Source organism: Dipodomys merriami, unplaced genomic scaffold (genome assembly GCF_024711535.1).
Source record: "Dipodomys merriami isolate MVZ:Mamm:240054 unplaced genomic scaffold, mDipMer1.0.p SCAF_306, whole genome shotgun sequence".
Lineage (NCBI taxonomy): Eukaryota > Metazoa > Chordata > Mammalia > Rodentia > Heteromyidae > Dipodomys > Dipodomys merriami.
In genome coordinates, this window is record NW_027204560.1 from 97,882 (window position 1) to 121,624 (window position 23,743).

General features: G+C 39.2%; 1 protein-coding gene across 2 annotated transcripts in view; it reads right to left on the reverse strand.

Annotated features, from left to right (window-relative positions):
• Positions 1–23,743, reverse strand: part of Spata16 (spermatogenesis associated 16) — a 239,033-nt gene that overhangs the window by 68,516 nt on the left and 146,774 nt on the right. For both annotated transcript variants that reach the window (XM_070041296.1, XM_070041298.1), the window contains exon 5: positions 2,034–2,118. In XM_070041296.1, coding sequence (XP_069897397.1) covers positions 2,034–2,118 — 85 coding nt within the window. The remainder of the gene's footprint in view (positions 1–2,033; positions 2,119–23,743) is intronic.

Below are 23,743 nucleotides of genomic sequence, written 5' to 3' on the forward strand. Positions count from 1 at the left end.
ATTCCTTTTTATATGCATGTATTGGTAAGTGGAGATTATTTTTTTCTAGGTTGAAGTAAATAACATTAATGTTCTTTGAAAACTAAAGGAAATGCAAAACATTTTCATTTATGTAAGTTTCAAGTTCTTAATTTGTTTTAGATAATGCCAATACTGAATGGGATTTTTCTGTAGTTTCAGTGTAGAGCACAAAGCAGATACCATTATCTGTGTCTGTTTAATGAATGAATAACTTAAGCCAAATATTTGTTGAGAACCTCCGTATGGTGGGCTTGCTAAATATTGATGAGCAACAACTCCTTTCTGCTTCTTTTAAGATGTCTCTGGAATTCTTTAATTAATTAATTAATTAGTTTTGTAGATCTGCAGTTCATATTGTTGACTGACTTTGCGTACCTATAATTCTTTGCAAGTGTTGGATTACATGCTAAAAAGCAACCACCTCAGTTGTGTGCTACAGGTTTCCTTAGGAGGGTCATAAAATGATTGGTAGATGAATAATTTATTATATGTTAAAATGTTGTCTGTCTGAAGATCAACTTTAAAAATAGTCACAAATTTCAAGTATAAAACCTTTATTTTTAAAAAATAGTTGCTAAGTTGGGTCCCAAGTATTTGGACAGGACCATATAAATTACTAAGAATTTTATAGGGTTAACCAAATATTTAACAGCTACTAAAGATAATTTATGATATATGGACAGAAACCTTGAAGCCAAGAGGCAATAATGTATATGTAGGAAAAAATAAGGAAATTCAGAAGTCTGTCAGCTATATTTTCCTATTAGTAATTTATTAGCTCTTTTTTTTAGTTGGTTTAAAAGATTCATATAAAATGAAAACCATAGAAAAACAAGAAAATCCCAAGAGAGGAAAAGCTGTGGAGGAGAAAATGTTGACATACATAGTTGAATTTTCAAATATTAGAAAAAAAACTGCATTTGGAGATGAGTTTTCCCTTGGTCTACATAACTCTACCTGGAATCACCAAGTAGAAGTTCTCTAGGGATGCAAATCTACTTTTAATGAGGAAAGTTGGTTAGTAATTAGTAATTGGATGTTAGTTTGTGTGTGTGAGGTGGGGGGGTGAGCAAGAGAAGTCTTTGTTTTAAATATGTCTCAACAGAAGTTTATAGCTTATGAGCAAGGGAGGGCAAAAACAGATTTGTATACTGTGCATAGGAATGGATTCATAAATTTAGGTTGGGCTTATAATTCTAAGAAGTTTATAGCTTTCGTCTTGGCATCTAATTGATCTTTGATATGGTTGTTTGCTGCCATTTTGAATAATGAGAAAGATTTTCCTTTGCTGTATTCCAAATAGTAACTTCACCCAACAAATACATCTGATTTTTCCATTATTGTCCACTATGTGTTGATATTACCTCCCTCTCTTTCTCTCTTTCATTTTGTTTTGTTTTATTTTTTTAACAGTTTTGATTGTAAGGCTTGAAATCAGGGCCTGCTACATGTTAAAGGTACTAACACGCCACAGGAAAAAAGAACCTATGGAAATAACCCTCCATTTACTTTGCTTTTTGGGACAGGGTCATGCTATGGTAGCTAGGCAACCCAGGCTGGCCTGGAACTCACTTTGTGGCCCAGGTTGGACTCAGGAACTCCCTCTGCAACTCATGCTGGACTCAGGCTTGTGATCCTCCTGCCTCTGCTCCACGATACTGGGATTTCAGTCATGCACCACTATACCTGACATAATGTTCATATTTTAAAGGATCATGTCCTTAGAGCAGTATGCCTGGATAAAGAGTTCCAGAGATGTCTAAAATTTATATTGGGTTGTAAAACTGAAGTATGGGCTACAGGTTAACAACCTTGAATTTTGCCCTTAAGATTAAATCTCAGAAAAATCTACTTCATTATAAATACATTATTACTACTTGGTAGTGGCCCTGTGATTGATATGCCTACACCTCCCTTTTTCAGCACTTTTAAGCACCAATCCTTCATTTTTGGTTCTGAAAATGAGGAGGGGGGGCTTCTTTTCTCTAGGTGGGACATCAATTTTTTTTTACCTGCCAATACAGCTTGATGAGCTTGCTTACGTACCGCTCACTTCCTCCACCCAGCCAAAACATGTAGTCAGCCACCATGGCACTCCTAGAGACAAGGACAGATTTCTTTTTTTAAAGACTGAATTTACAGGGCAGGGGTAAAGCAGATCATGCAGCAGGTACAAATATGGACAAAGAGAGTTTTGTAATGTATAGATTTAACTTGATGAAAATGAAGCAAAACATGAAAGCCCGTTTGAGAAGTTAGAACGCACCTCACCTCTTTTTTGGTAGCTAAACTAAAACTATGGAAGAGAAGGAACAAGTCCTTTGGAAGAGAAGGAACAAGTCCTTTGTCTTTTAGAGGGCTTTCTTTCTGTTTTTCATTTGTTCTGGGTAAGAATATTTAAAGGCTAGGAGGGGATGCTTTGTTCCGATGGCTTTATGGGAAATGTCACAGCATTTGTAATATGATACAGATTTCATAGACTTTAGGACATCTTTGAACTTAGCATTGCACAAATAGCTAGCAGTATTCCATAAGTATTTAATCAAATCTCAGGCTTTTACCTGAGTTAAAGATTATCCACATCTGGTTAAATTAGCCTTCTTAGAATTGAAACACACACACACACACACACACACACACACACACACACACACACACACACACACACACACACACACACACACACACCCAAATCTCCATTTCAGCAAAAAATCCCTTCCCCCAAATCTTGGTGCCTAATTGAATTAGTTTTATTATCGAGTGTGTACAATCACCACATTGGTCTTATTAAGCAGAGGGGATATTAAAAACTATTGTGGAATGGATATTAATTCATTACTTAGTACCCTTTGGAGAAAACAGTTTACTTTTATGACTGTTTCTTTGCTAGGCTTCTCTATTTCTTTTCTCCAGAGATTCCAAATCCAATTAAATGTGACTAGAAGTAATTCCAAATTGTCACGTTAGCCAATTAAACATATAATAATCCTGTGTACCTAATCACTAGTACCGAAAGTTTATTTATTTAAGTAGAGCTATCACTGTGTACCCCTGCGTGTTTTTCTTATCGTTGCCTGCAGATACGTGTTGTTTCTTGTAAATTGAATAGAAATGTTCCTTCCCTAAATATAGGTTGTTTGAAGCACTGACTCTATCAACTGACTAGACCACTCTGTTGTTCAAAGAAATTAAAATGTTTAGATTCTAGCTCAGGATGGCAAAAATGAGGGCTCTACAAATTAGCAGTGGAAATAAATATCAACATGGAAGAAAACTCAGTAGTTTCTTCATACAATGTAGCATTGGATAAAAGCGACACACTAGCATTGAAATAAATGACAATAACTGAAAGGCTGTCTCCTGAGAGCCCTTCCACATTTTCCCAAGGCGACAGTGATAATGCAGGCAGGGACGTTTGGATGTTGTGTGAATATGTATGGAGCAGAAATGAGATAGAAAATGCATAGACTTTAGAAGGGCAAAAGTGTATTTCAAATGTTTGCATTTGATAGAAGCACTTGGAAAAATGTTCTTATGACAACCTCAGAAACTTGTAGGTGTCTTATTATCTAAGAGAAATTCATTTGAAGAATTGGAAATCTAAGAAATCAATGGAAAATGTGAAAAATCTTCCCAGGGAGAGCAATATTGTTTTTTACAGGAAGTGAGTACTCTTACTTGATTACTTGGTCTGTAATCTGGTTCTTTTAATAAAGTCATTTAATCTAGTTATTTCATTATTGCCACCATATAAATGCGGCTCAGCAAACATTTTGTAACAAAGGTATCAGCTGTTAGCTAAAGTAGGGGTGGGCAAATACTGTTTACAGAGGGTCAGAGAGTAAACACTGTAAGTTTTATAGACCATGAGGTCTCACAAGCATTTAAATTTGCTTTGTGGAAGCAGATAGAGGAAATAAATACACATGTGGGCCAATAAAACCCTATTTATAATTACTACATGGTGAGCTGGATTTGAGGTAGTTTATCTAATTCTAAAATAAGCAAACTGTTAGGTTGGCCAGCAAGTCAAGGGAAGTGGTATAATTGTCCATTAATAGTCAGATGGATTTTGATTTACTGTCTTCGTTGTAAGAATAACATAATATATTTTACTGAAATTATCGAGCAGAGTTTACAGTTTGAAACATGCAAACACTGTAAGAGGTATTCCTAGAACACAGATGCAGTGTCTGGGGTCAAGTAAAAGCTAAGTGGAATTTCTATAATGTTAGTGGTTCTTTTATTTGGATTAGAAAAATCCTGAGAAGAAAAGGTAGAGATCTCTACATTGAATTTCTAAGGCTTTCTTGCATGTTTAAAAACTACTCTTGGTAGCCGGGTGCTGGTGGCTCACGCCTGTAATCCTAGCTACTCAGGAGGCTGAGATCTGAGGATCGTGGTTCAAAGCCAGCCCGGGCAGGAGAGACCGTGAGACTCTTATCTCCAATAAACCACCAGAAAACCGGAAGTGGCGCTGTAGCTTAAGTGGTAGAGCGCTCGCCTAGAGCTGAAGGGACAGCGCCCAGGCCCAGAGTTCAAGCCCCACGACCGACCAAAAAAAACCCCAAAAAAAACTACTCTTGGTGATTTGGTTCCAAGTTCTCTATTACAAAATTAGAAGTCTTAGCATTTTTATTAATGTTTTTCAAATGGCTTTTTCTGTAATGATGCATTGTCAAGCTGGATATGGTATTTCTGTGGGATTGTCTTACACCTGTGCACTCTCCCCACCCCCAATGAAGGAACAGAGCTCCAAACTGTTACTGAAATCAGTAAAATAAGAATCATTGAATTCATGACTTGCCACACCTCAGGGAAGTACCATTATTATCAGAGTTGAATGGATGCTGACATTAAATAACAAATACTTGAAGTAAATCCCCAAGTTCTAGATTTGCTCAGGCATAGTTTTATAAGTGTGACCTGTTTCTTTTCATGCCCTTCAAGTGGTTGGGTTCATGTCAAGAACACAAGTTAGGCTGTAGGTGGTCCAATTCACTTCCTTCCCTGTGAGACTAGCAGCTATAATTTACCACCCACCTTTGTCAGGTTCCAATCATAGCTTTGCTCTGGTTGGCCTTCAGGAACCAGCCAGTAGTGGAAATGTATGGAAGATCATGGTATCATTATGGTATGTGGGTGTGGATGGGGCAACAGGCAGGGGTTTTGCCATCAGACTGGATTGGTGGAGGGCAAAGATATCTATCTAATCAGCTCATTGAATACCTAGAAGGAGCCAACTCTGGCAGACTCACCATGTGGATCAGATGAGAACATAACTCATAATTCTTCCCAGTCTCCATCTAGGCCTTGGTTTACCATCTGGCCACTAAGCCAAGTGCTAGTCATTGGAGACTGGATTCCTCTTATCTTTGTTCATCTGGAGTTCTGTTGTTCACCTAGACCTGTGAGATCATTTGAGCCCAGACCCTTGAATGGACAAGCTAGTGTGTGATTTGTCAGTTTCAAGGCTGTACTAAGAACTTTACAGAGTGGAATGTAAACCCAATGCAGGAGCCTTTGCACCAGAATGCATCTGCCCTGCTCCTCTCCAGGGAATCTGCTACAGAAGTCTCCCATGCTCTGGTTTCTCTTTTCCCTTTCAGTGTCTCCCTGGGTTTTCTTCCAACATGCACACACGAATGCTGTTGTTTCTCCCATTTCAATTCAAAACAAAATACCCACAAAGCCTCTCTTACCCCTCTCCAGTCACCTCTGTTATTAAGAAACAGACAGCACAGTGTCTGGTATCACCGCTGAATTAGTCCTTCCTTTGTCTCACCATTTCTGTGCTTCTCTTTCCCCTCCCCAAATCAGATAAACTTACATACAAGACAAAAGGTACAAAAAAGAAAAACAGTGACAAAAAAGAATACTGAGAGAGATGACACTATTCAAAAAGAAATTTACTTAATACCTGGCTTATATACCTGTAATCCCTCTGTGCATCACCCTTGCAATAAAAATTTTCCTTTGGAAAAAAAAATCTGTGCACCCCTCTCAGCAACTGCTCTGTCCTGCTCTCTCTGATCTCATTCCAGCCTGGCTTCCGTGTAGCCAAACATTGACCTTTTCTAGCCAGAACTATTGCTGGCCTCCACATTGCTCAGAGCTTTTGGGTTCCTCCCTCCTTCAGCCTTTGGCTTGGATGCTCTCATTAGGCTAGGTTGCTAACTTTGGGGCACCCTGGTTTGTGCTGCTTTGATCTCCTCACTTTCTTTTTATCCTCACTCCCTTGTTTCATAGTTTTGAATATCATATCTCTCATATCAATATATATATATACCAATAACTCATCCATTTATACCCTGAATCAAAAATCAAAACCTCTTTCTGAATCTCTGGAATCTTGTAGAAGCTACCTTGTGGACAGTTTGCATAACTGGCTAATAGATGCAAACTTCCTGTGATCATAGGGAAACTCCAATCTCTAACCATCCTTTCTGTCTATTCAGTTTCCTTTGATTTTTGGCCTTGTTTTTTCAGTATGGAATTTGAACCCAGGACTTTGTATAAAAACACTCTAGCACTGAGCTATATCCTCATCCCTGTTTTTTTGTATATATTGCATATATAGTATATTTTTGTATATATAGTATATATTGTATATATTTGTCTATATATACACATATATACACCTATATATGTATGCATGTATACACATATATAACATATGTATGTATATATTCATACACACATTTATATATGCACATATACATACATATATATGTATACACACACACACACATATATATATATATATATATATATATATATATACATAAGTATATAATCAATACTTGTTTTTATTTTCTTTTGGCAGTACTGGGGTTTGAACTCAGGGTGTTAGGCTTATCAGCTTTCTGACCTGCGCTACTGATGACTGGAAACAGCTAAATGTACAAATTTATGGACTAGTATGTGATACAGTATTGTAATGATATCTATGTAATGATCAAATCACAGTAATTAGGATAACTATTACTCCCAATCATGTATCATATCTTTAGAGTAAAACGTATAACACTCTTTCTTCAGTTATTCTGAAACTACATTATTACTGATGATCGTTTCCACAGTATGCAATTGAACACCCTCACTTACTTCTCCCATCTTAGTGTAATCTTGTAGCCATTGACTACATTCTTCCTAGTCTGCCTCCTCATAGCCCTTCATTTGATAATCTCTCCTCTGCTGATAATCATGGTTATACTTTCTAATTCCATGTGATCAACTTCTGAGAATCCATAAATGACCGAGGACATGTGGTCTTTGTCTTTCTGAGTCTGGCTGGTTTGCCTTAACCCAATATCTTCCAGGTTTATCCTCATTGTGGCAGATGACAGCATTTTATCTTTTTTATGACTACATGGTATTATACTGAGTATATGTACCATACTTTACATATCCACTCATCCATTGGTGGAAATATAATTTGACTTCATATATTGACTATCGTGAATTGTGCTGTAATAAACAGGATGGTGTAGATTTCCCTTTGATATACTGATTGCATTTCCTCTGGGTATATACTCAGCCAGGCATTGCTGGGTCCTATGGTCATTCAGGCAAAAACTTCTGGTATCACTATTAACTCCTCTCTCTTGAATTTTCTCTCAAATATAAGATAATTGTAAGATAAATATAAGATAATTGTTACAACAGCTTTCAAACTGGACTCCCTGTCTCTCAATTTGTTTACTCTCAACACGGCAACTACAGCTGTATCATTTAAATTACTGCATCAGAGCAGGCTACTTCTGTGCTTAAACTCTCTTGGAGTAAGACCCTGTGCTTTATAATGGCCTTGAGTCATGCATCCCCTCTCTGGCCTCATTTCCTACTGCCATTGCTTAACTCACGCTGTTGCAGACACACTCTCAATCCTGGTACTCGTGAAAAAAAGGCCAGTCATGCTATTGCCTCTGATATCACTGTGGTTCAGTGGCTCACTTCCTTGATGTGGAGGTTTTATGTTGAGAACTTCACCACCACCCATACCCTGGGTTGCTTTACCATTAGCACCATTTGTTGGTTTTGGAGATCATCTGGTATACCACTCATGTTCATAAGTCAAGTTTTAATGGGGCACAGTTATGCTCATTCATTTGTGCATTGCTTACATTATGACTGTTTTAGTGTACTGGTTAAGACAGAGATGCTATGGCCCAGGAAGTCTCAGGCATTTATTGTCTGAATCCTTATGGGGTTGGGGGGGAAAATGTTCCCTGAGAGCAGGATTTCTCATCTGTTTCAATCACTGCTCTTCTCCAATGCCCAGCAAGGGAGTCGTACACGTGGTGCATTAACAATCACATGTAATCTTATTTATTCGTTTGGACTCACAAGAACACATTTCAGCTGGGTACTGTGGCTCATGCTTGTAATCCTAGCTACTAAGGAGGATGAAATCTGAGGATGGAGGTTTGAAGCCAGGCTGGGCAGGAAAATTCATGAGACTCTTATCTCCAATTAATCACTAAAATGTTGGAAGAGGAGCTGTGGCTCAAGTGGTGGAGTGCTAGCCTTGAGGGAAAAAGCTAAGGGACAGTGTTCAGGCCCTGAACTCAAAGCCAGTACCAGTATGCACATAAAAGAACAAGATCTGTGTTATAAAGAACCTGAGACTAGTAGAATTATGTGACCTCCAGGGGCCTCATTGCAGAGGTCTGGCCCCAGGGCTATTGCACTAAATTTATCGCTGTGGTTTTGCAGTAGAGGTGACAGGACAATGAAGCCACATCTGATTTGTCCATGTAGAATCCAATGGAACTCAGCTGGTATGAGAGATTAGTATATGGTAGTGGTTGCTGACATATTTATTATGTAAGTTACAGAGGGAAGGTACTCAGAAATACATTGCCTTAGTGCCTCAGATCAGAAATTATTATTTTTTGTTGGTTGTGGGGCTTGAACTCAGGGCCTGGGCACTGTCCCTGAGCTTTTTTGCTCAAAGCTAGTACTCTACCATTTTGAGCTACAGTGCCACTTCTAGTTTTCTGGTGGTTAATTGGAGATCAGAGTCTCATAGACTTTCCTGATTAGGAAGGATGGCTTTGAACTGTGAGCCTCAGATCTCAGCTTCCTGAGTAGGTAGGATTACAAACGTGAGCCACCAGCTCCTGGCTGGAAATTATTTTTAACATATGGTCTTCAGCCCTGTGTCAATTATTACTGCTTCCCTGCAGGCATAGTACCAAGACTTTAATACTATGTTTGAATCTACTTCATAAAATCTTCACTGAAATCTCATTTATGTCCTCACTACATCTGTGAAATGTAAAAAGATCAGAATCTGTCATATGTACACATGCATATATCTATGTATGCATTCAAAGGTTATAGTTTCATTGTATTGTGAATCAAATCTGGTTCTTCCAGAACAGCAGAAATGCAGTTAGAGAATTAGATCTGTTATTATAAATAAGAGCGGTATCACTTTCTATTTTCCAAATTAATATCACAGAAGGATCACCCGGATAATCACATCCACACCAGGAAACTTTCTAAAAGCATGAGAATATACAGTTGACATTTCCCAAGGCTTCTGTTCACAACATCTCACATTTCTACTTCGGGTGGCCACATGGTGGTGTGCAGCAATAAGAGATGGGTAAACAGAAGAAAATCGGGTCTACCATCAACCTCCTTGGTGGACTGGCTGGGACCTTGAAAAGTCATTTTGTTCATCACCTTGCCTCCAGGCAGGATCACACTTAAACCTTTCAAATGAGACCGATGAGAATCTATTCTGTTTTAAAGACCTCCGCAGAAGGACCTTGCTCGGCTTTCCTCACTGAGTCTGGAGTTTTACAGCCTTAAATAGCATTTTCTGCAGTTTTAATCTGCTGGCGTTAGCTCTATCTCTTCGGTGTTAATGCACCTGACTGGATGTCATCCCTGGAATGGAATGGCACCTCTCAACATCCTTACATCATTAATTCACCTTCTTTCCCCTAGGATCAGTAATTAACCTGAACTGCTTGAATCTTTATTCACAGGCCTTTCTTCTTTATTAGTCAGGTTTGTGATTGTCCTTTCAGCTTAAAAAAATTCTGTTTCTTCCTCTAAAACAGGAAATGGATTCCTGCCATAGTCTAAGCATGATTATATGGGCTTTGCATATAGCTATTTTGTGTATTGATTCTTAGACATGTGTGCATTGGCTAGTTCTAATGCAGAATTGTTCTGAAGTATCAATATACTAAAGAGGTTATTTTTTCCCTTTATACTTAGAAAAAATCAAGAACATACATATACATATACATACATATATACACACAGACATATACAGACACATTCATATACATATATATAAGTATACATAAACACAGGCATATGTGTGCATACTTATGTCATTATTTTTAAATGAATTAATATTGGTGCAAATGCTTATTCCTTTTGAACATAAATGCATATTAGTATGAAGAGATGCTCTTCTGATCAAAAGAGCCATACTTGCAAACTCAGTTAGGTAAACACACACAGACACACAGAGAAAACATGTCTTTGTAGGTTTGTATATACAAGGCAGCCACTTAATGATCTTTAGAATTGTAAATGTAAGTGACCTGAGTTGAAATCCCAGCTCTGTGGTGACCTACAGCTCTCAGCTGTCTCTGTTTTTCCCCTCAGCACATTTTCCATTGGCCTCCTGTCAAGCTCTCCTTCCCTACCCACTCAGGCAGAGCCACATTCTTTTTTTTTAAATTTAATTTAATTTTATTTGTGAACATACTGTACAGAGGAGTTACAATTACATGGGCAGGATAATGCGTACATTTCTTACCAAGCATTGCAGCCTCCTCCTGTGTTTACCCTTCACATCCCTTCCCACAGAGCCACATTCTTTTCTTGCTTAAGCTCTGTACTCTGTGTTGGCTTGCTGCTTTATTTGTTTATTGCCCTTCTCTACATCTATGCTGTCCAGTATGAGTGCCATTGACCATATGTGGCTATTTATACTTAGAAAGAAAAATAAATTGACTTTGTCAGGTGCACAGCTATATTTCAGGTGTTCAGTGGCTACTGTCCAACCCCCTCTTGAGTAGTGCCAAGCCTCCTGTTCCTACCGGACTTCTCCTGGGTAGCACTGCTCTGTAAGTCCCAGGAGCTTTTCATCACAGTACCCCATCTAACACCTGGTAGAGTCTCACTGTGTATCTCAGGCTGGCCTGGAAAAGAGGATACAGCCTGGGCTGGTCTTGTAATCTTCCTACCTGTACCTTCTAAGTTTTGGGATTATGGGTATGCCCTAATTCCTGATTTTTTGATAAATATGACATCCATTTAGATGTTGACAAAAATTATATCCTCTTTCCCCTATACTTTTTCCTAATCATTCCTTTTTCTTCCTTTTAATCTCCTGCCCCTTGTGTTTTGTTGTTCATCTAGAGATTCACCTCCATGTGTGTGTACTCCATTGCTTTAAGTTTATGTATTTCAGAATTTAATGAGTTTTAAAGAAGTTAAGAGTTGAGGGCAGGGGCGTAGCTCAAGTCAAAGAAATTAGAGTTTAGTCTTTGGATCTTTGTAACCAGTCAACCTCTATGTCTAAGCCAGATAGTTGGAAGTGATCCATGAGCTATGAAATGAGGAAATGAGTTTAGAGAGGTTAATTTTCCAAAACGTCATTGGCAGAATGAGGACTCTGCCAGACACCAAATTGTTTCTTGTTAACCATATTTCTAGCCTACTTCCACATTGCTGTTCTTCTCCTGTGCATTTTTAATAAGTCTGTATGAATGTTTGTTGACTTCCTTGATGCTGATTTCTTGCCAAATGGTTGACTGTTGCTGCATTCTTTAAAAACTTAACATTCTTGCTTGTGGATGCCCAGATCTGGACCCCATCCTCAACCTCTAATATCTCATCCATAGACAGTCTTCTTGGCTGGTTTATTAATCTGACAGTTTTTCCCTTCCTGACATGTCAAGAGAGTTGCTATTATTTTTACAACAAAGTATGATTGTGAAAGTCATGAATGGGAAAGAGGAGAGGAAGAGTGATGGGAGGATTTAGGAAAGATACAGGGATGGATATGATCAAAGAATGTTGTGTGCATGTGTGAACATGTCAATGAGACCTGTTATTCTATATACTTAATGTACAGTAAAAAAAGGAGAAGAAAAATATCTGACTGGATGAAAAAGTTAGATTAATATAAGTCATTTCAGATTATATATGAAGATTTAACTTAATTTGAATTTTTTTCTGAATGGAGTCCAAACATTATCAAATGTTTATTATTTTCTTGTAAGGGTTAAAGTCATGGCAACACATAAAAATATAAATACATGATGCTAACTTCTATGAATTTCTAATTTGATTGTTGACATGGTATCTATATTTGGAAAATGCAACCAAAATAAAGAGTATTTCATGAAGAGCTCTGCAAGTATTAAGACATAACGTGAACTTCATGTAAAGCCTAAGTGTGTTAGGACTTTGAAGGGACCACACTGTAATGGAAGTTTCAGTGCTGAGACCTCAAGAATGGCTAGGGTTACTTTTAACTGATGATAAAGAACCTGGGATTGTTTTTTTTTTTTTAAACAAAAGAGCATTACTGTAGTATCTGGGGAGAGACAGAGGGTTTGTGTAGAGGAAGAGACAGAGAAAATGCTAGAAAATTATACTGAGGACAGAATGTGATAGACCTTGGAGTCCTAGTGGATTTTGGTGGACTTTGTCCTGTGACACTGAAGAATTTACAACAGGTTGAGTGACACAGAACCTTCTGTGGTTTTAAGGACCCATGCTGGGAGAGAGGTCCTACTGAGGCAGAATGGGTCATGTTTGTGTTTCACAGGGACTAGAGCAGCCTGTGGTCATGCTGGAATAATTCGGGGATGTCTCTCTTTACTATTTAGGCATGGGTACCTAAGCAATATCCCCACATGCTTGGACCCATTTGCTGCTCAGGATGGAGGATATGGACTGAGGCCCCAGGGTTCTGAAGGAGCCCTATTGGTAGAGGCAGGGATCTGAGTCCATGCTTTTATTGGATTCATTTGCATGCTTCATGAATTCATTAAGTCCACAGATGGAATTCTAAGATGAATAAGCCATTTCCTATTATTACGATCTAATGGGGAGGCAAACATGCACAGAGATAATTTTATCACGATGAATAAAGTGGAATAATCGATATAAGCACTAATGCAGCTGAAAGGACTGGCGATACTCAGTGAGGGAACCTGGGGAGTTTACAGCGGTTGGGGATGAGTTAGACAAGCAAGAAAAGAATAAGGCTAAGGAAACCATCCTGGATTTGGGGGTCTACCTTGAATCTAGGTGTAGAGTTAGAAGTAGGAAGAAAGGTGGTTAACCCCAACATTTCTATCTTGCTGAATTTGGAGCAGGTAAGGAAAACAGAAAGAAGGCATAGGAGAGTCTGGAGTGTACCCTATGGGAAACAGGGATCCACTGTAAGGTTTTAAGTAGATTGTTATCTGGGAAGTTCTACAGTTTAGAGACCCAGAGAGAACTGTGACAACTCTTTAGAGAATATATTTGGAAAATCATTGCAGACACACTGTTGTGTCTGGGGAAGTGATGGTAGGAAAATGGGAAAGTGAGGTACTGGCACCACTTCTGAGGACAAACTCAAGATGACAAAAGCAGGGGAGGAGTCATTTCCATAGATGCCTGGCCTATTAATGTGAGAAAAGCAAAACCTAAAACAAACTCTTCTCTTTTTAGATGGATACAGATGGATTCAGGGAAAGCAAAACTCATGACCAAGCAACAGTGATGGTGGAAAAATACTCATTGGTAACACTGGCTAGAAGCAAACAGAAGGACATGTAGATGGATTCTGGAGAATCGCAGAGAAGGTTCTGAAAGGGCTCCTTCTGGAACATTCTTCCAGTAGTGTTCCAGCCAGTTGTTTATTATAACCTGCCCAACATATCCCTAGTCTCGCTTCACCATCCTCCACAGTTGAACCCCTAGGAACACTCCTTACCAGAAGAACATACCCTCACCTTTGGCATGAATAAAATATCTAGAATTCATGTTTCTTGAATTTTTGGGTGGGATGATAAAGTTTAATACAGCTTTTTGTAGGCAGGGGTCACAAGAAGGAAACAATGGTTAGTACACAATGACAAATGAAAGTATCTTTGGTTGATTCGAAAAGGAACAAACTCTACAGGCGCCTGGTTGTATAAAAATAGGCAATCTTGAATTTAATTTTGCTTCCAGTAGTTCATACCAGCAGTGTCTGGAGCCAATCTAAAATGTAAAGCAGTTGGAAACAGGAACAGTCAGAGCAGAAAATAAACCCATTCACAACAGAGGAACAACTTACAGTGAGAGTAGCCAGAATTGTCTTGTTGCTGCCTAAAACCAGGGAAATCAAAGTATTATGGTCTGATTGCTTGCCACTCTGTCTCTTGATCTCTGGAGAAGAGGAAAAAGCTTCAAGATATACAAGGGTTATACAGCCCAAGGAAACATCTTCACTATGTAACATATTACACAATTCAATATAGTGTAAACTCAGCCGCGTGAGTCTCAGAACCTGAGGTCTATTGGCAAAGCAGGGGAGACAGGAAAGAGGGATTTAGCAGGCAGAGAATGTCCTCAATATGATAGGCTGATTTTTCTTGAAGCTTGGAATCCATTTTTTTCCAAGAGATCCTTGGTATCCGTAGTATACACTGAAGTGGGTTGTCATGGTAACTTGCACCCATGCAAACCAATGCTTAGGAAAATAATATGCATTCAACAGCCAGGTGAGGTTTTTACCAAGGAAACAAAACCAAATTTAAAAGTGATTTGATACCTCTGAATTTCCTAGCAGTAGAATAAGGTATCCTTTGTTGTGAGTCTTGACAGTAGTCACTCCTAGTAATTTGAAGATTGACACTTGGGGTCATGTGGGGTTCTCCTGCTTAATTACAAGAGGTTCAGCAGTCCTGGTTCTGTGTGCAAATCATGCTTGCTAAATGCATTGATAACTCAGTTACCAACCCAACGTTCTGGGAAACCAAGAAAGGCTGGTGTTTTGGAGAATCTGAGGAAGAGTCATAAGCATTACAAAGGTTAGTGGAGCAGATATTTTAAGTTTTTGAAATTGCTTACCCTATTAACATCCTTGCTCGGCATTGTATTCTCAAGAATTTTGTGAGCAGGGTAATTGTTTTGGCTGTCAAATGAAATAAAGAAGACCAGGTAGGAGAAAACTCCTTGATACTGGAAGACTATCTTGTTCTGGGCTTTAAACTTGCACTTGTTGCTTGGCTTTTTCCTTCACACCTGGTGCTCCTATTACTTGAGCCACTCTGGCTTTTTGTTGGATAGTTTTCTAACTGGGCTGGCCTTGAAACACAACCCTTCATGTTTCAGACGCTTGAGTGGCTAGGATTACAGGCATGAGCAACTACAATCCTGAAAGGTCCTTTGAGGGAGAAATAAACTGGGAGAAAAGAAATGGAGTCAGACTCATTTTCATAGTTTTCTGTGAAGGCTGACCTTAGGCAGGAATACTCTGTTCTGTCACAAGTTTGACCTTGGACAATTCATACATCCACAATAATCTTTGTCACAACATCTTACAGTTTATCTCCAGAATGAAGACAATCACCATAATGTGTATAACTAGTCATATATAAAAAACAGCTTGAATTTTAGGTAGATGCCATTCTTATTAATATTGTTGTTATTCACGGAAGCATAGATACAGAGTATCGGTTGTTGAGTCAGATCTTTCTAACCTTGGCTAAGGGGGAGGCATAGTGTGGGAAGTTCATGAGTTGGATGTATAGCTTAGAGAGGTTTGTATCTGGGCAATGTGTTTATATTAACATGGCCACAATTGCTACACAAGATACTCACCACCCAAGAAGAATGTTTCATACTTGTCCTAGCTACTCAGGAGGATGAGATTTGAGGATTGTGGTTCAAAGCCAGCCCTGACAAGAAAGTTCGTGAGGTTCTTATCTCCAATTACCCACCAAAAAGCTGGTAATGGAGCTATGGCTCATGTTGTAGAGTGCTAGCCTTGAGAATAAAAAGAGCCCAGGGACAGTCCACATAGTCCCTGAGTTCAAGTCTCAGGACCAGCATAACTTTTTTAAAACAGAATTTAATCCAGGTAGGAAAATTACCTTAATATCATGCCAACCTTCCCCCAACATTTCCACAAACACAACTTCTTTTGAGATACAAAAGAGAGTATATTTTGCAAGTGTCAACAGATTGACTTGTTCTTCCAAAATATCATAAGGGTTAGAAAGGTAATACTCAATTATTTCTTGATTTATATGAGAGTTGTATATGATTAGACACCAGAGAAAAATCTTATGTGTTCAGACTTTGCTTTCAGCACCTTTCTAGACTTCTTTGAAAAATCCTCTGCTCCAACATCCATCCCTCTCTCCTTCCTTCCCACCCTCATTCCCTCTCTCCCTCCCTCCTTCCTTGCCTTTCTGTTCTTATTTTCTGGACACCAAAGCTCTTTCATGGTGAAACCCACTAGGCCTGGTCTGAGGCTAGTATTCTAGAATTCATCCTTCCCCTTCCTCAAAATTCATTCAACTGCCTGGCACTGGTGGCTCATGCCTGTAATCCTAGCTACTCAGGAGGCTGAGATCTGAGGATCGTGGCTCAAAGCTAGTTGGGCTTAGACTCTTATCTCCAATGAGCCAAAAGTAGAGCTGTGGTTCAAGTGGTAAAGTGCCAGCTTTGACTGAAAAAGCTAAAGGACAGCACCCAGCCCTGAATTCAAGTCCTAGCACTGGCACAAACAAAACAAAACAAAAAAAGTATTCAAATATATGGACACACACACACACACACACACACACACACACACACACACACGTCTATATATTTGAAGCTTCTCTGACAATAGCCAAATAATTTGAGAAGTACCAGAAAATATCTTGTGTTTAAAATATTTCCGTTAATAATGAAGGGTCATAAAATGACACCTCCCTTTCCTCTTTACATTGAAATGCTCAATGGTATTGTATATTTGTGTTTTCTTGGAAGATGAAAGCACTGCTCATGGGAAACTTTACTTGTTCTTTATCACCTTGACATGAAGGCAATGCAACACAAGGGTTGGAAACTCCGACGAGGATGCTACATTGCCTTTATTTGCAGCCCAAGTCCTCTCAGTCTGTTAGCTGTGTGACTTTGGAGGAGTGATTTAACCTGTCTGTGTTTGAGTTTGCTCATATTGTAATGCAGATTAGAAATAGTTGCCAACATCATAGAATTGTCAGGGGGATTAAGTGCTCTGCTGCTCTCAATGCATAGCAAGCAGGTCCTAATGCTGGCCATGCACTTGGTGAGTGGTCTCTTGCCAATTAGTATTCTGCCCAGGTATTAACACCGAGAGTTAAGAAAATGAAATACACATTGCTGCATGGAGAAGCTTATACCAAAAAAAAGGGCTCATTTAGACTCCTTCAGAAGTGTATTGATTTTCTCATTGTTATTAAAGTTTTGTCTTGCACTTAACTTATGGAAGCTTATGACTAATGTAAGTAGTAGTGCAGAGTTGGAGCCTGCAATGAGAATGTCTTTTCTTTTTCTTCTGCTAGTTCTGAGCAGGAAATCTTCTCCTGAGCTGTCCCCTCTCCCGGACAAGGTTCAGCTACCTTTAGCCCTAATTCTCTACAGGTACTCTTGCCTTCAGCCCTGTCATAGCTCCTGATTCATCTTCTTTGAGAGAGACCTTTAACCCTCCCTTGTAGATGAAACTATTGGCATTCTTCAAAGGCATCTTCAACATAGCATGGTTCTGTGAAAGCCGGGGGATCACGTCTCACTCACTGAATGCCCAGGATCTGCCCTGTGTTGGCCTTCCTACAGGATTCCATGAATGAATGAATAATTGCCAGGGGTGTGATTTTTCAAGTTTCCTTCATTGTTATCACTGTCTATTTCCAATTGTATTGAACCGTGATCTCACATAAATCTTTGTGAAATAAGTTTGTTAAAAAAAAGGGAAATACAGATGTGCTTTCACAAACAGGAATCCAAACCTGGGCATCAGTGACTCACACCTCTAATCCTAGCAACTTGGGAGGCTGAGAAGAGGAGGATTACAGTTTGAGGCCAGCCAAGGCAGTAAAGTTCATGAGACCCCCTTCACAATCCATAGCTGAGCACAGTGGTGCATACTGTCTCATCCAGCCAGGTGGAAGGCTGAGACTGGGAGAATTACAGTTCAGCAGAAAAGTTCACAAGACTTCATCTCAGCAGAGGGAAAGTGAGTGTGGTGGCACATGCTTGCAATATCAGTAACAAAGAGAAATCTAAAGTAGTAGATGAATTGCAGCCCAGGTCCATGCCCAGATGGGAAGCAAGACTCTAACTCCAAAATAACTTCAAAAACAGGATTGGAGTTTTGTACCAACTTAACAAATGTTGAAGCCTCAAGTTCAAATCAAGTACCACCAAAAAAAAAAAAAAAAAGAAAAAAGAAAAAGAGGATTCTATAGACACTGAATTACATTAGACACTTGAAATTTATTCCTCTAGTTTAAAACATTGTACACTGGGAAAGTAAACTACTATAAATAGTCTAGAATATTTGATGGCTGCTTTGGAGAGGTTTTTCTGAGTTAAGGGAGGTCAATAATAGTCATTATCCATAAGCTATCCTCCTGCTTCTAGACATAGCTACCATCTCTTTTGTTCTGTTGAAAAGATGCTATGGCTGATGATGGTTGGAGAATATACCCAAAGCTATTGATTACCAAGTTTTTGTCTGAGGAGTTGGAGTAAAATGTGGTGATCTTGTCAACTATGAATTAAGTGTGATCATCTCAGCCAGTCAAAACCGATTTGCCCTTACATTTGGTGGAGGGGCAAGTACAGGCAATCTTGCTCTGTTTCTATTTGGTCTGGGGTGGGGAGAGTCAAAGGTCAGAGGCTGAGGAGGTATACAAGCTCCAAAAATCTTGGTCAACTCATGCATGACTAGAAATACAGATGGAAGAGCTAGGATGTTTTGAAGAGAAATCATCAGTGGAAAGTGGGGAAGGGGAAAGAAAATATGGCTCCAGGCTCTGTTGCTGTCTCTCTCCTCCCCCTTCCTCTTGACTTCAGATCCAGATCCCTGGGCATAAGCACCATAACAATGTGTTAGCTAGGGCTGTTCTGCCCAGGAGTAACCCTCAGAAGACGGTGTTTGGTCTCACTTGTGGTTCTAGGCTGGGCGTCACCATACATCTAGATTTTCTAGGTGCCAGCCTATTCCTGTTGTTCCAGGGCAACAGGAAGCTGTTCACTATCAAAGTGTTCTTAGATTCTGATCAATAAGTGGTCTCCTATTGTTTTCACAGAGGATATGTTTCAAAATGTCTCTGTGTGTTCTGCAACTTTCCTCTTCCATGGCTAGATATACCTGTCTGATACTTGGTCGATAGAATTGTACATTGGTCTACTAGTGGGGCTGAAAGTGCTTTAAGGAAGAAATCTTATTGTTTGCTTCTTTTATTCCTCATTGTAAGAGCTGATTAAGGAGTAAGTTGTAATAGATTTCTTTATTTCTTTACTTTTTACCATATTGTGATTTGAAGTCAGGACCTTGTGTTTGCTAAGCAGGTGCTCTACCCTAGGAGCCACTCTGCCAGTCCCTTTTCATATTGGTTATTTTCAACATAGGGTTTAGTTTTATGCCTGCAGGGCCTGTACTGTAATCCTGCTATTTGTGCTTTTCTTGTCACTGGGATGGCAGGCACCAGCCACTGTGCTCAACCATGATTGAGATGAAGTCTCCTAAATTTTTATGCTCACTCTGACCTCCAGCCATGGACTCCCAATCTCTGCCTTCCATGTAGCTAGGCCTTGGCCCCTGGGCCCAGCAACGTGGTAGATTCTTGTTGAATTATGTTGAACCTTCTCCCTGATTTAAGATTACTGATAAATGTATGTACACACTCACTTTTTTTCCTCCTAAAAGATATATGTATTTTCTAAGAGATGACATATATTTATCCTGTTAGCTGGACTCACCGAGTGAATGCCTTAGAATTTATCAGCTGTAGTTCACAGGAATCTAGATTTTCATGCCGAATTTGTCTTTTCCAAACGCACTGCACATTTTGTAGCTTTTAATTTGTAAATCTGAATCTGAAAGCCTGTCTAGTAGACACAAATGTGTTTCCATTATCTCGCAGATTATCCAAAACATACAAGTACTCTGATCAGAGAGCAAAACTTGTGTACTTAAAAAGAATAAACAAGCAAGGAAAGGGAAGGAAGAGAGACACATAAAGAGTGAGACAGACAGGCAGCGAGAGTCAGAGAGAGGGAGAGAAAAATAGAAACAAAGACAGAAGGAGAAGGGAGAGAGACAGAAGGAGACAGACAGAGAGAGACAAAAAGAGAGTGAGGAGAGAGTTGAAGAGAGGGAGAGAGAGAAAGAGAGAGGGAGGGGGAGAGAGAGAGAGAGAGAGAAAGAGAGAGAGAGAGAGAGAGAGAGAAAGAGAGAGAGAGAGAGAGAGAGAGAGAGAGAGAGAGAGAGAGAGAGAGAGAGAGAGAGAGAGAGAGGAGCAAGATTCCAGATCTGTAAACACAGAAGCAATATCATTGAGCTTGGAAGTAAATGGGTATTTATGTTAAGTAAAGAATTGCTTATTTATTGAGTATTCATATATATATATTTATTTTATTATGTTATTGAGCTTGTGTTACAGAACATAGAATCACTTAGAAGCATAGAGCTGAGTTCTAGCACTAGAGTTACTGAGCTTCCAGGATGTCATTCTTTTCCCACAGGAAAAGCATCAACCCCTTTGAGCTAGTTCATGGTGTTGGCTTAGGATTCCTTCTGGGTTGGTCACAGAACAATGATCATCTGCATATTTAGATGCTGCCTGAAGGTTAATGGAAGCATAGGCGACATCCCTTGTTCTCTCTTTTAAACAACCAACCACAGTTTTCAAGGTATTTCTTTACTTTTTACTTGCATTTTTTAAAGTTTGCAAATGTGCCCAGAGGCATTAAGTAAATGGTAGCATATTTATAAATAAAAGCATAAATAGATAATTTTGGAAGATGATAACAGCTGGCAGGTTTTTTTTTTTTCCAGGCAAGTTGTTTTTAAGGAAGGAAATAGTTCTGTGGACTGAAGAAAGAAAAGGTATCAGCTCACAGAAGAGTAGATGGTTCAAGAGCCTCGAAATAATGCTCTAAATTGTGTCGTGTGTGTGTGTGTGTGTGTGTGTGTGTGTGTGTGTGTGTGTGTGTGTGTGTGTGTGTGTGTGTGTGTGTGTGTATTCCCTGGGTGCTGAGTGTGTGTGGGGTTGGTGGAGGAGAGTGAGAATAGGTGGAGTAAGATATATTATAAAGAAAAGTACAATGAGAGTAGAGGAAATCATGTTCTTGTTACCCTCATGTAATTCACTTAATCCTGGGAAGAAGAGACTGACACCTTGCCAATGTGCTCTGGTGCTTCTCCAGTGGTGGGCAGCATCAAAGTTGGATACAGGAAGTCCCCATGTCTTGCCCTAATGGGACAAATTTCAGCCCTACCTAACTGAGGAATGACCCAGAAGATTATGATTTTGAAGAGACCTAGCAGCCATTTTTTTTTTTCCCTGAGAGAGATGAAGATTTAAGAATCTACCATCGTGGCTGGGATTTTACAGCACTCATTTGAGGAAATGCCTGCCATAGAAATACACTGCCAGAGAACCTCAGAGACAATCATTTTGAAAAATTATATCTAAAGCACAAAACACCTAGGATAGTGTTGTGAAACCTCCAGAGATCCAGGCCATATCAGCAGGGAGACATCTCTTGTAGCCTTGAGTTCCCCAGTCTCTGATGAAGAATCCAGAGGCTGAAGACTGATATGAAACCCCAGTGAAGAGCACATTCCTATTCAGTGGCCCTAGTTGTATTCTAACATCCTGGTTTAAAATAGAGGAAAATAAAAATTAAATAGTAACAAGTGCTAACTTGCCTCTCTAGCCAGTAAGCTCAAACCCACAGGCAACAAACAGTCCAATCAGTAACAATCACCTCAAATTTGAAGACAATTAAAAAATTTGTGAAAGATATTAAGGATTTGTTTGATCAATGGTATAGAAATAAAATCTCTGTCAGGTAACTGAGTGTTTTTACAGGCCTTCTGGGGGAATAAATGAATTAGCTGAAGGACAAGGAAGAATTGGTTGGACAGATAAATCACTTGGGGAAGATAAAATGACAATGAACAGGAAAGACCAACAGCACACAATCTTCATTAATTTCTTGATGAATTCCAGGCTGGAAAATTCCTGAGTGATCATGTCTGAATTATGTGCTGAATTGAGTGCTTGTGTGAACAGATTTGTACACAGATTGCATGTACAAAACCATGAGCATGAATAGTGTGATAAAGAAGGTCTTTAAAGTATTACTGATGTTACTTTTTCCTGGGGCTTGCACTCAGGGCCTGGGCACTGTCCCCTGGGCTTTTTTCCCTCAGGCTAGAGCTCTACCACTTGAGCCACAGTTCTACTTCTGGCATTTTGCTGGTTACAGTAATTGGAAATAAAAGTCTCTCGAATTTATCTGAATGAAGGAGGCAACAATGCTTGATAAGAAATGTACTCATTATCTTGATCATGTAATTGTAACCCCTCTGTATGGTATTTTCACAATAATAAAAAAAAGAAAAGAAAAAAATGATCTGAATGGGCTGGCTTCAAAACTTTCAGCCTCTTGAATAGCTAGAATCAGAGTCGTGAGACACCAGCCCCTGGAAGAACTGAATTCTGTTTGTAGGAAGTGGACACTGGGAAATCTCCTTGGAAAATATGGGTCTTGAGAAGATATTAGAAGATGAACTGGGAGTGAAGCTGGCCTGAGGACATATGATGGCGTAGAATGTGTGCAGAGGTCTGAAATATGGTCTCTCTCTCTCTCTCTCTCTCTCTCTCTCTCTCTCTCTCTCTCTCTCTCTCCCTCTGTGTACGTGTATGTGTGTGTGTGTGTGTGTGTGTGTGTGTGTGCGAGAGAGAGAGAGAGAGAGAGAGAGAGAGAGAGAGAGAGAGAGAGAGAGAGAGAGAGAGACCAGATAGAGCTAATTATAAGAAAGTCAGTGACATACCCCTCAAAAGTTTGTTTTGTAGATTATTGAGAACATTGAAAAGAATTAAGCTAAAGAGAGATGGGCTCAAACTTGTTCTATAAATAAAGCATATCATACATCTATTATACCTGCTTAACAATTAATATGGGGAGCTCTTTGATGAAAACTTTAAAAACTTGAAAAAGGAAATCAAAACAGAACTTAGAAAGTGGCAAAAACTCCCATGCTCCTGGATTGGAAAGATCAACATCGTGAAAATGGCAATACTTCCCAAGGCTATCTACAAATTCAATGCGATACCTATCAATATCCCAACCTCATTCTTCAAGGAAATAGAGGAGGCAATCCAAAAATTCATATGGAACAATAAAAGACCCCGAATAGCAAAAACAATCCATAAGAGAAAGAGCAGTGCTGGAAGAATATCAATACCAAATTTTAAACTCTACTACAAAGGCATAGTAATCAAAACAGCTTGGTACTGGCACAAGAACAGACCTCAGGACCAATGGAATTGAAAACCCAGAAATGAAGCTACAGACCTATAGCCACCTAATCTTCAATAAGGGAGCTAAAAAAATAGAATGGAAGAAAGACAGCTTCTTCAGTAAATGGTGCTGGCAAAATTGGTTAACTACTTGTAGAAAACTAAAGCTAAATCCTTATATATCA